Genomic DNA, 16279 nt, shown 5'->3' on the forward strand with positions numbered 1-16279 from the left:
GCAGAATTTTTTTCGCAAGAAATTTTGTAAGAAAATTTATTGCAAATTTTAAAATTCGCAATAATATATTATCCACGAAGGTATTACCTGCAGATAAAATGTCGCAGAAAAATTTGTAGGAATAATGTTTGATGTGAATTTTAATACAAAATTCGCATGAAAAATCGCATGTAATAAGAAAAATTCTAATAGTGTACTTTTCTCTCATTATTAATTGCGGATGAAAATTTCTTTGTATGTAAACCTATGATTTCCTTCAATATTATAGCCCACTACTCTTCTTATTCCTAAGGACTTTCACCCAGAAAAAGAAAGAAAAAAAAATTTAAGAAAAAAAAATCTTGCCTTTCTGTTTCAGCCTTGTTAAAGATGCAAAGGCTAATCACTGGTCTTTTAGTTCTTGCTTTTGTTTCACCATATTTGTGTATTAGTTCATTTGTTGGAACCACAAACACAGTTTATAATGTAATAGACTTTGGTGCTATTGGCAGTGGCACTGTTGATGATTCGCAGGTATGAGTTTTTTTTCCTCAAAATTTAAATTAGGCAATACTCGGAAATTTCACACTTCTTTATAGGGAGAAGTTTAATTTTGCTATCTTGGTAAATACACATTTAATAGATTTTGTAACCAATCTAGATTGTATTTTGACTTGATGGTAGGCGTTTTTAAAGGCATGGCAGCAAACGTGTGGAACACAAGGGGACAATACTCTACTCATACCAGCAGGAAAAGTGTTCCTGGTGAATAGCATCACAATGAGTGGTAATTGCACAGCTACGAGTATTTCTATTCAGGTATAGCATTCAACTTGTGACTGAAATTTTGATATATTTTTTATGTAAATTTTTTAATCAGGTATTTATTTGTGCAAATTCAAATTAATTAAAATTCATGCATTAAAAACGACAATGATCCTCTATTCATATATTTTTTTATCAAACGAAATTAGGATTCTGTATATGTACTAGATCGATTTTAGTGCTTCTCCTCTTTTTATATTTGGTTTCCATAAAATGATACAATTATACAATATCGCAAGTTTAAAAAAGAATTAATGGATTCTACGTTTCATTATATAAGATGTTTTTCCCGTGTTTTCATGGTAATTTTGTTCTCCAATAATCCTTCAGAATATGTATATAATAATTTTATATTTTGATATCCCCTCTCTTATTGCATTGCAGCTTCAAGGGGAAATAGTTGCACCGACTAAGAATGCATGGGTTGGAAATAGCCTCAATTTAATTATGTTCAACAAGGTAAACGGTCTCACAATTGATGGAAGTGGAGGATTAATTGATGGAACGGGTTCTACTTGGTGGGGATGCAATTGTCCACGACCAGCGGTTTGACTATTATAAACTTCCCTCTCCAATATAATATACATTTGCTTTTATAAATTGGTATCGATATTTAAATAATCAAATCATTGTTTTTTAAGATGTTATTAATTTTAAATTCGCTCTACCTCGGGCTACTTCAATGCACTTATGTATGTATATTTAACCAAGTTGGTAACGAAGTTATCATGCAGAGAAATTCTAGGTCTCACTTTCTAATTAATATTTTCTTTACTAAAAATCTTAAATTTTGGTTAGACATAAACAATAAACTCACAAAATTTATTAATTTAATAAATTTTAACTTATAACAAGAATAACGCTAAAAAGATAGAGTTGCCGGCACCCACATTTCTCGTGTCATACATATGTAAAGTTTCTCTTTTCTAAATAGTTGTTTTTCATTGTTAAATTTGTGAAGAAGGAACAATTAAAGGTTGTTACTTTCCCATCTTTCCATGGGACACTACATTGGCATTACTTATGCCAAGTTTAGTAATAATTAATATAAACTTTGGCTTATAAGAAAATGATAAGAGATGGAAAAATGAAACAAGATAAAATTAATACGGAAGAGAACTCATACGTATGAATACAATAATAAATAAATAATCATTTAATGTGTGGATGAATTTTTCATGCGATGATGCAGGTCCTTACTTTCCAATCATGCAATAATCTTAGCGTTAAAAGTTTGACAATCATAAATAGTCCAAAAGCTCACATTCATATAAATAGCTGTATGGGTGCCATATTCTCTTATATCAATATTAGTTCACCTGGTAACACTCCCAACACTGATGGAATTGATATTTATTATTCACAAAATATCCGGATAGAAGATTCCACTATAGCATCTGGTAAACTTAAGTTTTCATGTTATGTACATTAAATTTCATTGTAGTGTTTTACAATAATTACTATATTCACAGTTTTAATTAATTTATATTTTTCTAAATAGGTGATGATTGTATTGCCATCACTGGTGACTCCTCTTACATCAATGCTACACGAATTGCTTGTGGACCAGGTCATGGAATAAGGTTTGTATAAATTGTTCTTAATTTATCCAGTGTGTGTGGACACACGCATGCAGTTGATATATCTTCAATGTAACGCACTTAATATCAAAATAATAGTTCAATATTTCAGTTAATTATCACATACATGCATGTGATGGTCAAACTACAAAGTGTCTCTTTGTTTAAATAAACTTTTTTAAAAAATTATTCTTGACTTTTAACATTTTTTTTATCATTAAACATGAACAAATTAATCAGCATTGGCAGCCTAGGTAGAGACGATGCTTATAATACAGTCGAAGAAGTTTACGTACAAAATTGTAGCTTCACGAACACTAAAAATGCAGCAAGAATCAAGACATGGCCGGTAAGTAATACAGTGGTGCCAGTGTATCCTATATATATATAGCTATTCTGTTTTGATTAATTATATATTTTGTACCCTTTCTAAATCTATTGTTTTACTTCATCTCAAGCCATGTAATTATGTATACAACTGTGAGTAGTAACACATTACATAAAATTATTTTGAATCCTGTAAAAATGATTTAGATATGTACGTACTTGATAAAACAAAGAATCAAATGCTAAGGAAATACTCTAATGATTGGATCATAAAGGAAAGTAAAAGAAAATAAAATAACTATACTATTTGAAAGTTTTTTTTTAATATATTTTCCAATTTTTAACAGAATGGATCAGGTTTTGCAAAGAAAATTACTTTTGAGCAAATCACATTGAGCCAGAGTGGGAATCCTATACTTATAGACCAATACTACAATCAATATTTAGTGGTAATCACATCTTAGCTTTACATTCTTATTATATTTTGTGATTTGAACTTAATTTCTCCCCCATTTATTTCATAATAAAGTTGCATTTTGAATTTTTCCTAATTAGCAAGAAGGAGTGCAACTGAGCGAGGTGACATTCAGTGGGTTTCAAGGAACATCGGCAACTGACCATGCTATTACCTTAAATTGTTCCTCATCAGGTTGTTTCAACATTGTATTGGATCAGATTAACATTGTCTCTTCTAAACCAGGAAAGCCGGCTTACTGTTCTTGCATTAATGCTCATGGAACAGCTACAGATACAGTTCCAGATTGTTCTTGTTTATCGACATGAATTGTTTGTTATCTTCATCCATGTAAAAGTTAAATGATTATAAGTAACATTTATCCCTTATAATTTAGGGGTGATGTTAATAAAAGTTTAGATAGTTATCTATAACTTCTATGTTAACTTAATCATTTCTTATCATAACTATATGTTATCTTTACATATAACTTGATCATTTCTTAATTAACATAAATTATAATTTCAAATGTTTACTTTTCAACCCAATACATAGAGCTCTTATCACTTACTCACATAGAGATAAATCAACTAAATATTGAGACATATTCACATGATCATAGTTTTCATAATCAATCAAATCACACTAAAATTCCCAAATCATATATACAATTCAACCCCCAAATCACATAACAATCTAAATCAATCATCACATTATGAATTATAAAAGCAAAACAACAATCAATCACCAATCATGCTAATATGCATCTACACACAATTTAACTAACAATCTAAAAGGCTTAGAAATTGTATCACTACCCATACCTCATATGCACCGACAAGGTTAGACATTGTCACTACTTTTCTTACCTTAGATGATGATCTCCAAGGCAACAAAAACAATCTCCATTGTCTTGAGGCTTACTCCTCAGGGTTTTTCTCTAGGTTTTTTCTTTGTAGACATTCTTAGGGTTTAAAAACTAATACATATGACCTAACCCTTCCTCCTTTCCAATATTGATAAGACTTCTTGAATTGGGCTTATAAGAGTCCAACCCAAACTTTTCCTTCTCTTCATAGTCCTTTTTATTTTATTTTATTTAGTAAAATATTCTAATTATATTAATAACCCAAATAGTTTAATTAGCTAAGTTAGAAAATATAATTATTTTATTAAGCACTATTTTGTTTTCTTTTATGAAAATTGGGATATTAAAAAAGGTGTCATCCTCAGCATGCCATCCACAAAGCACACCCTCCAACCTAATCTTGATCTACTCTTATAATAAATATGATGATAGTAATCCAACACATAGAAAAGTAAGGGTAAATTTGTGAAAGAAAAAAAACATCATATCATTGTTTATAAGAAGTAAACAACTTTAACAACATTTACAACATAAGCAACAAATCAACTTTACAACTATAAAGCATAACAACAACTTATACCGTATGTCAACAACTTAACAATAACTACACAACTAAACAACTTAAAACAACTAAACAATATTAATCAATTGAACAATTGATGCATCATTATGCTTGTTAACATTTGGAGATCTCTTACAACTTAGTGAGCAGTTTAAGTGGCTTAACCTACCGAATCACAATGGTTGACATGGTGAGCAGAAATAATGGCTGACATGGTGAAGAAAAATAACGACTAAAATGGTGACCAATGTTAAGTCAGACAAAAAAATTCTCAACGAAATTTTGAATATGACAAATATAACACATATTGTTATTGCTAACTTGTATAGTAGTGTTTCAGATAAGTATAAGAACAGGCAAAACTAAAGGATGAAGTAGGGTCAAGCAAAACAAAGATCGGAAAAATCAAGTCAAATAATATAATAAGGATCATGACTTGCGCACCAGACGACAATAAATATCAAACGAAGATATGCCAAAACAATCCAGAGTGCAATATAAGAAATCAAAAACAAGAGCAAAACAAATGAAGAGAAGAGAATTGGTGAAGAAGACTCCCTAAGCTATGGATGGAAGTATCCTAGCCAAAAGAACCAAATGAAAGCTCACTTCAAGTGTAGGAAAGTTTAGGGATTCCTAGAACTAAAGGAGACTTTCGGTGACCTTTGAGAGAGAATAGGCTGAATAAACTTTTCAGAATTCTCTATTGATTTAAAAGTCTTTCCAAAATTGAAGGATACAAGCATATAAAGCCACGGATCAAGGAGCCACCACTAGTGGAAAAATAGGATACTACGTCACCCATTTTACGTCGGATATACAAAGAACCAACGTAATAAAAGCGTGGTGGCACGTTTCGTAATTTTCTTAAATTATTTATGTCGGACCTCTAAGGGTCCGACGTAAATTTTAACATCTACGTCGGCTATTCATTGTGTCCGACGTAGATGTCAAAATTTAAATCGGACCCAATTAGGGCCGACGTAAATAACCCTCAGGATGCTTAAAAGAAGGTGTCTTGCGCGCACTAGCTAGTTCAAAAATTTCATGGCTTCCTTCTCCCGCCTCCTCCTCAAATCGTCCACTTTCTTCTATGTTTTTCTTCCTCATCCCTCCGCCTCCTCCTCAAATCGTGGCTGTTTTTCTTCGCGTGATGATGTTTTTCTTCTTCGGAGGGTTGCGTTTTTCTTCTTCGGAGGGTTGCGTTTTTCTTCTTCGAAGAGTTGCGTTTTTCTTCTATGAGGTAGTATCTTCTATCAAGTTTGTGTTTTCTGGGATGTTTTTTTTCGTAATAATGTTTCTGTTGCATTTCGCGCAAGTTTTTGAAGCTGGAGAAGTGACCAAGTCTGGGTTTGGAGACGCAGTCCTGGGTCTATCAAGCAGAACGACCCGTTCTGCTTGCACTCAAAAAAAATTTTATAAAATTTTTATAACTTTTTTACGTCGGACCTAGGCATGTCCGACGTAAATTTACGTCGGTTTTCGTGTCCCGACGTAAATTTACGTCTCCCGCTTCTACGTTGGAAGTTTTTCTGACGTAAAAACCCCTAAAATGACCGACGTAAAATGTGTATTATGTACTAGTGCACCCATGTGCACTAACAAATGGCGCCAATTTGAATTCAAATTGGACGTCCAACTATCCTAAACCATGTGCAGCCATTCCTTCTAGATTATTAATTGCATTTAGAGGTAATTTAGGGTTCATTTGAATGTACACATGTGCAGCCACCTTTGGCACAAAACATGTGACCCAAATGAAACTCAAATTACTCCTAAATGTAATTAACATTCTATGATTCATGCTTTATTACTTAATCCTTCTAAATTCCTATTCTAATGGCCTAAATACAATGGCCAAGCAAATACAATGAAAAGGAAAAATTACAAGAATTAAAATGAGCCCAATATTGGGTACCAAAAGCCTAAAGGCCCATGAAGCCCAAAACTAGGCCCAATAAGTAATGGGCTCCTTCCTTCCATGGTGTGTTCTTTGGCTTCCAAGGAGGAGCTCCCTCTTTCTCCACGGTCTAGGAAGAAGGATGATGGCTGGATGTTCCTCAAGGGTGGTGGAAAAACAATATTGAAGGGTGGAGGTGAAGGTGGACGAAAATGGAGGTGGGAAGGTGGAAGGTGTTTTTGGTGCTCTTGGCTAGCTCTCTCCACCAAGGGTTGGTGGAGGCCACTCAAGGGAAACTCAAACTCTCTTTAGGGTAGAGAGGAGAGGAGGTTGGGCATGAGGACCCTAGGAGACTAAGGAAGGATTTTGAGGCACAAAGGCTCACTCAAAATATATATATTCCAAAGTGGGGGTGGAGGGACTAGAGTACTTATAGAGATAGGAGAGCATCCTAGGGTTTATTGGGAGTATTTGGCCGAAATTTTCAAGTCCAAATGCACCCTAAATGAACCCTAGATGCAACCCAAATGAAATGGCTCTCATCTCTCCAAAAAGACTAAAGTACCCTTAGTCCTAGAAAATGAAAGAAATGGACTTTTGACCTTACTAGTCAAGGTTAAGTCCCTAAATAAATCCTAAGCCTATTTTTGCCCCATAATACAAAGGCTAAATAAAAATACACAATAAAATCCTAATGGCTAATGTACCCCAAAATACAAGGGCAAAATAGGAAAGGAAAGTAACAAGCTAAGGAGAAGGCCCAAAATCCACACACATGATGATCATGGCTTTTGGTGTGGTGTATTCTTCATCTTCCTCTACTCTCCTAGCCATGGACCTTGTGATAGGCCCTATATGATGTCTCAAGGATGATCCTCCATCATCCCCTCCTTCTTGAGAAGGATTTGACCTCAAATCTTCAACGTCATCCATGTCATTAGTCCCTACAAAAGGTGTAAGATCACAAACATTAAAAGAGGAACTAACTCCATATTCGTAGGGAAGGTCTAGGATTTATGCATTGTCATTAATCTTCTTAAGGACCTGGAAAGGACCGTCTCCCCTAGGGCTTAGTTTGGACTTCCTTCGAGTAGAAAATCTATCCTTCCTCAAGTGAAGCCAAACCCAATCCCCAACTTCAAAAGTCACCTTTTTCCTCCCTTTATTGTTGTATTTGGCATATTTTTCAGTTTATTTTTCAATTTGGCTCTTGACTTTCTCATGGTATTTTCTTATAAAGTCAGCCCTTGATACTCCTTCTTTGTGATATAAGGAATTAGTATTAGGGAGTGGGAGCAAGTCAAGAGGGGTAAGAGGATTCAAGCCATATACAACCTCAAAGGGAGATAATTTAGTAGTCTTGTGGACTACTCTATTGTAGGAAAACTCTATATAGGGGAGGCATTCATCCCAAGTCTTCTTGTTCCCTTTGAGAATGACCCTTAACAATGTGGATAAGGATCTATTCACTACTTCGGTTTGTCCCTCGGTTTGTGGGTGGCAAGTAGTGGAATAGACAAGTTTTGTTCCTAGTTTTTCCCAAAGAATTTTCAAAAAATGACTAAGGAACTTAACATCCTTATCGGACACAATAGTCTTGGGTAACTCATGCAAACGGACCACCTCTTTGAAGAAAAGTTTAGCAATATAGCTAGCATCATCTACTTTGTGGCATGGTATAAAATGAGCCATTTTGCTAAAATGATCTACTGCCACAAAGATAGAACCGAATCCCCTTTGGGTCCTTGGGAGACCAAGTACAAAATCCATACTAATGTCAACCCAAGGGGAGCTAGCTATAGGGAGAGGGGTGTAGAGTCCATGAGGCATCACTCTTGATTTTGCTTGAAGACAAGTGATACACTTGGAGCAATGCCTTTGAACATCCACTCTCATGTGTGGCCAATAGAATTTATATTTTAAAAGACCTAGGGTTTTATCAACCCAAAAATGGCCCATGAGACCCCCCTCATGACTTTCTTTAATCAAAAGCTTTCTAATGGATCCTTGGGGTATGCAATGTCTTCCTATTTTAAAAAGATACCCCTTAAGAAGATAGAACCCATCAAAAGGCTTTTCGAGGCATTTGGTGAAGGTGGATTGGAAATCTTGATCCTTCTCATACAACTCCTTTATATTATCAAATCCAAGAATTTGAGAGCCCAAGGAAAAGAGTAATGAGTCTCTTCTAGATAAAGCATCCACCACTACATTATTCTTTCCCTTCTTGTATTTGATAATGTAAGGAAATTGCTCAAGATATTCTACCCACTTGGCATGTCTCTTGTTCAACTTCCCTTGCCCTCTAACGTACTTAAGTGATTCATGATCGGTGTGTATGATAAACACTCTAGTCACTAAATAATGCTCCCATACTTGGAGGGCTCTAATAAGGGCATAAAGCTCCTTGTCATAGGTGGGATAATTCAAGGTGGCCCCATGAAGTTTTTCACTAAAGTAAGCAATGGGGTGGCCTTCTTGAAGTAACACGGCACCTATGCCAAAACCGGATGCATCACATTCTAGCTCAAAGGTTTGAGCAAGGTTTGGGAGGGCTAGAAGGGGTGCATTGGTGAGCTTTTCCTTAATAGCATTGAAAGCTTTTTCTTGGGCTTCACCCCAAACGAAAGGGACATCCTTCTTAACAAGTTCACATTTTCTTTACAAAAGGTGCATTTCTCTAAGTTGTCATAGAGGTGGTTGTCCCTCAGAATTATTAACACTTCCCTTAGATGCCCAAGATGCTCACCTAAGGATTTGCTAAAAATTAAAATGTCATCAAAATATACAACTACAAATTTCCCTATGCAATCCCTAAGTACATGATTCATGAGACGCATGAAAGTGCTAGAGGCATTGGTGAGACCAAAAGGCATCACTAACCATTCATACAAACCAAACTTGGTTTTAAAAGCAGTTTTCCATTCATCACCCTCTTTGATTCTAATTTGATGATAACCACTCTTAAGATCAATTTTGTAGAATATGATTGCCCCATGTAGTTCATCCAACATATCATCTAGCCTAGGGATTGGGTGCCTATATTTTATGGTGATGTTATTGATGGCTCTACAATCCGTGCACATCCTCCACTTGCCATATTTCTTATGCACCAAAAGAACGGGAACGAAACAAGGGCTAAGGCTCTTTTGAACCCAACCTTTCTTCAACAAGTCCTCAACTTGAGATTCTATCTCTTTGGTCTCTTGAGGGTTAGTCCTATAGGCGGGCCTATTAGGAAGACTAGCACCCGGTATGAGGTCTATTTGATGTTCTATTCCTCTTAAAAGTGAAAGCTCACTTGGAACATCTTGAGGGAATAGGGCATCAAATTGTTTCAAAAATTTTTGAACCTCTTGAGATAGAGACTCAAGTTCATGACTAGTGGCAGCTAGTGTCTCTTTGGAATAGAGGAGGTATAAAGGCTGCTCAAGAAAAAGTGTTTTTTTTATGTCATTTTTAATGGATAAGTGACTTTTGTGAGCAACTTCTTTAGAAGGGACACTTGCCTCTAAACTTGATACCTTCTCTTCCCCTTCTTTAGCTTTTAAGGGGAGACCTTTTTTTTCTTTCTTTTGTTTTCTTATTATTTTTTTTTCATCCTCTTCTCTTTTGGCTTTCATTTTGAGTTGGTCCTCACTCACTTGGGAAGGTGATAGAGGACATAACACAATTTTCTCGCCCAAGTGGTGGAAACTTATTTTATTAGAAATGCCTTCATGAATAGTTTTTTGTCAAATTTCCAAGGCCTTCCAAGTAAAATGTGACTAGCATCCAATGACACTATATCACATAAAATTTCATCTTTATACTTGCCAATGGAGATAGGTACATTTACTTGTTGGTTGACCACAATACCTCCCTCCTCATTTATCCATTGTAACTTGTAAGGTTTAGGGTGAGGTAGAGTAGTCAAGGCTAACTTGTTAACCAATCTAGTACTACAACAATTACAACTAGACCCACTATCCACAATGAGAGAACAAGTATTTTCTAAAACCTTGCATCTTGTATGAAACAAGTTCTCTCTTTGGGATTGGTCTAAATTACTAGACTGGTTCCCAAGAAGCCTTCTTACCATTAATAAGTCTCCTTCACATGGGTAAGTTTCTTCCTCGGACTCTAAAACTTCTTCTTCATCACTCGAAGATGAGGAAGTAGCTTTATCAAGGCTACTATAGTGATCTTGGCCCCTTAAAATCATGGTTTTCTTTGTTGGGCATTGAGAAGCAATGTGCCCACGACCAAGACACTTAAAACACTTGATGTCACTTGTTTTAGCATCTTTGGAAGGTGCTTTAAAAGAAGATTTTTCTTTTTCTTTGGAATAAGGTTTGGAAGAGAGGCCCTCCTTCTTGAAGTTCTTGGAATAAGAGGGAGTGAAGTCTTTTCTAAAAAATTTTCTTTTGAGTTGATGCTCCACTCTTGAATAAAGTTGAACAAGCTCATTGAAATCTCTATAAGGTAAGAGTTTAACTTTGTCTCTTATTTCAAGATTTAGGCCACTTTGAAATCTAGAAATGGTAGTCCTCTCTTCTTCCCTTATACCCGCCCTCATCATAAGTAACTCCATTTGTTGCCTATACTCCTCTACATTAGATGACCCTAATTTCAACCTTTGAAGCTTATCCATAAGCTCACGGTCATAGTATGGGGGAATATGCCTCCTCCTTAAGGCACTACGGAGTTCATTCCAATATTAAATTGGGGGTTCATGATGCATTCTTCTTTCTTTTTCTAAAGAGGTCCACCAATACATAGCATGCCCTTGGAAGCTAAGGGTTGCTAAAGAAACCTTTTTCTCTTCACTTATTCCATGGCAAGAAAAAAGTTGTTCAACTTTCATTTCCCAATCTAAATATGTTTCAACATTGTCTTTGCCATGAAATGAGGGAAGAGTAATGTTGGGTTCCTTATTGGAAGACTCCCTTGGTCTTGGTCTTTGTGTTCTTGGTGGCCTTTGATAGTAATCATCATTGTGATGACTACTATAATGGCTATCACTTAGGGGGTTTGTAGGGTGTTGACTACCCTCACTTTCACTTCTAGGGATGCTTACCCTTGGGTTGGATCCCCCAACTCCCCCTCCCATGACTAGTTTTGCTAACATCTCTTTTATTTCCTTATTGTTTTTCTCATTTTCTCTATCTTTTCTCTTATATTCTTCCTCTCTTTTTGCATTTTCTTCTTCTTTTCTTTTTATATACTCCCTAATTTCTCTAAGCTCATCCCTAAGACTATGTCTACTACTATGAGTATTTTGACCCCTCACACTTGAATGATCACTCATCTTTGATCAATAAAGGTTTTCACAAAGAAGTTCTTGGAAATGTTTTCACAAAGAGTGAGTGATAAACGGTTTTCACAAAATAATTTTGAGGGCAAGAATAGTGATAGGAGGCCTAAGTGTACAAAGTGAACTATCAAGGGAGGTGGACCACTAGGGGTCTCTTAAAAACCAAGCCTTTTCAAGTAGAAATCACTAAGCGCCTTTTCACTTTTCTCACAAAAATTAAATTTGTCACAAAAGTGTGAGTGTGTGCATGAACCCTTAGTAGGCAAATTTAGAGCCTTCTAAACGCACAAGAGAACCTAAAGCATGCATACTAACAATAACAAAGAGTAAATGAAAGCAATAAAACATAGGCTAGTCGGAGGCCCTAGGGTGGAAGCTTGAAGTGACCTTGGGGGTATTCAAGACACTTCCACAAGTACTAAACGAAATTATTACAAAAATTAATTAGTTAAAAGGCTAATTACAACCCAACAAATGAATAGGGACCAATACACAAGTGGCCCAACAAAAACAACAAGAAAGGGAAAGAAAAAGGCACAAAAGAGAAAATAAGAAATTAAAGTCTTCAAGCCTCCAATGGTGGTTCCTTCGCAATGAGCAAAATTGGTTAGTCCTCTCCCAAGGTGTCTACACTCCAATACTTTTAGTAATCCTTCCAAAGTACTTTGGGCTACACAAACAACTCCTCCCACTCAATCTCCCAAAATTTGTAAGGGAAAATTGTAGTGTACTTTATCTACACCAAGTAAACCAACCAAGAGCAAGAAGGAGGCCAAGGAAATGAAAACTAAAAATGCTCAATTAGAAAGGCTAAACTCAAAGGAAATATTGATGAGACAAAACACAAAGAATTCCAAGAAATACAAGCAAAAATTAAGGCACATTTAAAAAGGAAAGCACTCAAAGGAAATCCTAGAATGGTTCTAGAGTAGAATTAAGTGTTTAGTATTTCTTGTCTTTATAATTTCATGTCCATCCTCCCAAGTCCAGCCAAGGTATTTATCCAAGTTCAGCCAAGATTTTGGTCTCAAATAGGTCCAAAGATAGTCCAAGTCCAAGTCCAAATGTGTAGGGCAAAAAGGTCCAAGTCCACAAGTTTAGCAACAATTCCTTTTAATTTTTTTTTTCTTTTCTTTTCTTTTCCATTCAATTTTCGTACCAGCTTTTTGGCCAGCCCATGGGATCAGATTTTCATACTATTTTTCTTATTATGTTGCTTGGTTTTTACACTTGTGGTGGTTTACAAGGTTACACAGAAAAAGGAAGGGGTCAAAAAGGACTAGTAGCATGTAAATGGCAAGTTTTGGGTGAAGTGTCTTTGGTACTTTTGTCTACTTGTTAGGTGCAGATTTTTTCAGTATGTTCAGAAATATTTCAGACTTACATATCACTTGGTTGACTCATAAAATGGGCAGCAAGACAAGGGGTGATGGTGGCATGCAAGAGTGGCTAACCATAAATGTGCAAGATACAAGTTACACATAGAAACTCAAAAAATCTTGGAGCATGTTAAGGGCTAATTATCATGCAAGATTGACTTCTAAGATGGACATATATGGTTCAGCCAGCCACAAGGAAAGAGGTGTCATGCATCATTTTTCATGTTTCATGCAAACCAAGGTGTGTCATGCATATATTTTGAATTTTAAGGAGAAAGAAAAAGAGAGGGAAACATAACTTTGACAAAACTTGGATGAGAAAAGATCAAAATAGAGTTTATGTAGTGTTCAACATGTTCATCATGTTCTTGAAACAAAAATTTCCAGCCAAGAAAAAATAGAGAAAAGCACAAAAGAACCTATTTTAAGAGAATCCTAAAGGAGAACAAGGAGGCTCATGAACAAGTAATGAACCACTCAACAAGAACATAATATTTCAAGAAATATTTGAGAAGACATCATCAAAGATAAAATCAAGACATGTAAGAAGACATAGACATGACAAGGAAAAATTTTAAAGACACAAGAGAAGGAAACAAGTCACCTTTAAAGATAACCATGGCTCTTGATACCACATGATGGGCTCCTTCCTTCCATGGTGTGTTCTTTGGCTTCCAAGGAGGAGCTCCCTCTTTCTCCACGGTCTAGGAAGAAGGATGATGGCTGGATGTTCCTCAAGGGTGGTGGAAAAACAATATTGAAGGGTGGAGGTGAAGGTGGACGAAAATGGAGGTGGGAAGGTGGAAGGTGTTTTTGGTGCTCTTGGCTAGCTCTCTCCACCAAGGGTTGGTGGAGGCCACTCAAGGGAAACTCAAACTCTCTTTAGGGTAGAGAGGAGAGGATGTTGGGCATGAGGACCCTAGGAGACTAAGGAAGGATTTTGAGGCACAAAGGCTCACTCAAAACGCATATATTCCAAAGTGGGTACAAGGTGGAGGGACTAGAGTACTTATAGAGATAGGAGAGCATCCTAGAGTTTCTTGGGAGCATTTGGCCGAAAATTTCAAGTCCAAATGCACCCTAAATGAACCCTAGATGCAGCCCAAATGAAATGACTCTCATCTCTCCAAAAAGACTAAAGTACCCTTAGTCCTAGAAAATGAAAGAAATGGACTTTTGACCTTACTAGTCAAGGTTAAGTCCATAGATAAATCCTAAGCCTATTTTTGCCCCATAATACAAAGGCTAAATAAAAATACACAATAAAATCCTAATAGCTAATGTACCCCAAAATTCAAGGGCAAAATAGGAAAGGAAAGCAACAAGCTAAGGAGAAGGCCCAAAATCCACACACATGATGATCATGGCTTTTGGTGTGGTGTATTCTTCATCTTCCTCTACTCTCCTAGCCATGGACCTTGTGATAGGCCCTATATGATGTCTCAGGGATGGTCCTCCATCAATTAGCCTATTGCCTAAAATTCTATCCTAGATGGTCCAAAATACAACACCTAAAATATAGGAAACCTATACTAACATGATATATACAAGATATAAGGAAATAGCTAAAACAAGATATGGCCCATGAGAAGCTCAACTTGGGCCTTCCAAGCCCATCGGGCCCATTGGACCTTGACTGGCCCAAACCTTCATGTCTAGCCCATTCCTCTTGGCTCCTTCAATGTGTCACCCCTTGCCTTCCTAGGCATGATTCCATCATCCCCTCCCTCTTGAAAAGGATTTGTCCTCAAATCACGAGTGTAGACCCCTAAAATTGTCCCGGTCGGAAATAAAGCTTGAAGACTCTTGAGGACTGAAGGAAAGTCAGCCAGAAGGACTCATGGAAGGCCCTAGGAGGATTCTCTGTAGGTCTAGAGGTCTTGTAATAGCTCAAAATAAGGAAGTGGAGGGAATGAAGCCCAATACGGCCTCCCAAAAGTTCAGTACGGCCGTATTGAACATTTTGAACTACAATACGGCCGCACTGAACTCAATACGGCCGTATTGAGGTTTCTTGAACTTCAATACGGCCGCACTGAACTCAATACGGCTGTATTGAGGTTTCTTGAACTTCAATACGGCCACACTGAACTCAATACGGCTGTATTGAGGTTTCTTGAACTTCAATACGGCCGTACTGAATTCAATACGACCGTATTGTAGTTCAAAAACTCAATACGGGCCGTATTGACCCCCAGAGGCCGTATTGCGCCTCATCCCTATAAATATGACGTCAATTGGACGTCATTTGACACTTTTACACTGAGTTTTAACCCTCTTCTTGAGTATTCTGGGTTTTTTTGAGCAGTGCTCTGCCTAGAAATCACTCGGAGAGTTGATCCGACAAAGTTCTCGAGTTCTGAGCTTTTTGCTTGAGTCTCGAACTGAGTCGAAGGGAAATCCTCCGGATTTCCATAGTTAAAATTTTCTAGGAGGGAGCGAGCGGGCTTGTAGAGCGAGGGAACGCCAAAAAGCTTCCCAGTTTTACTTGAATATAAAAGCACGCTTCAAAGGTTTCTTCTTAAGACCTTCCTTTTACTGCTTTCTGTGTGTATATTTAACTGTCATCATGTAGATAGTTAAGTTATAATTGTTTAGAATAAATATGGGTAATTTAGTAATTTCGCACTATTATTTTTAGAAATAATCTGTCATAGGGAACCCGAAAGGGGCGCCGTGGGGTGCTAACACCTTCCCCACGCGTAACCGACTCCCTTACCCGACTCTGGTTGTCATGGCCGAAGTCAATTTTTGAATCGATTGCCTTAAACTTCTTTTTCCAATGTTTTGAGTAAAACATTGGTGGCGACTCCATGAACCCTTCCTTTTTATGAAAACCGCTAATCCATGGAGGGTCCCGCTTGGGATTAACATGGATTGGTGAGCCTTTTAATAAAATTGCTCGTTTGACAAGGTCTCAGTTTGAGAATAAGTCATTCTAGCAATCCATATTTTTAAACAAATAAAAGAGTCCAACCATCCTTCGCGAATGCCGAAAGCCCGTTTCGGGCCGGTGGCGACAACGAGGATCGATGGAATAGGAATCATCACCTACATGCACACCATACCATGTATAAGAGGTGAAATGTGAAGAAAATGGACTGTGGAT

At 36.7% G+C, this 16279-nt stretch overlaps 1 protein-coding gene across 1 annotated transcript; it reads left to right on the top strand.

The window, feature by feature from the left end:
- The first annotated feature begins 231 nt into the window (after window positions 1-231).
- Window positions 232-3603, top strand: LOC109793477 (putative polygalacturonase At3g15720). Its single transcript, XM_020352947.2, has 8 exons — window positions 232-513; window positions 664-798; window positions 1189-1350; window positions 1997-2204; window positions 2306-2387; window positions 2625-2733; window positions 3059-3160; window positions 3267-3603. Exons 1-8 carry the CDS (start codon window positions 370-372, stop codon window positions 3492-3494), a joined length of 1170 nt encoding a protein of 389 aa, XP_020208536.1. The 5' UTR covers window positions 232-369; the 3' UTR covers window positions 3495-3603.
- Window positions 3604-16279: the final 12676 nt, after the last annotated feature.

Source organism: Cajanus cajan, chromosome 3 (genome assembly GCF_000230855.2).
Source record: "Cajanus cajan strain Asha chromosome 3, NIPB_CcT2T_4, whole genome shotgun sequence".
In the NCBI taxonomy this organism is placed as follows: Eukaryota; Viridiplantae; Streptophyta; class Magnoliopsida; order Fabales; family Fabaceae; genus Cajanus; species Cajanus cajan.

Excerpts from the sequence above, each read along its gene's own strand:
- LOC109793477 (XM_020352947.2), top strand. The coding sequence starts at position 370 with ATGCAAAGGCTAATCACTGGTCTTTTAGTTCTTGCTTTTGTTTCACCA. Across the intron at positions 799-1,188 it reads CTACGAGTATTTCTATTCAG|CTTCAAGGGGAAATAGTTGC; the intron begins GTATAGCATTCA and ends ATTGCATTGCAG. Across the intron at positions 2,734-3,058 it reads CAAGAATCAAGACATGGCCG|AATGGATCAGGTTTTGCAAA; the intron begins GTAAGTAATACA and ends AATTTTTAACAG.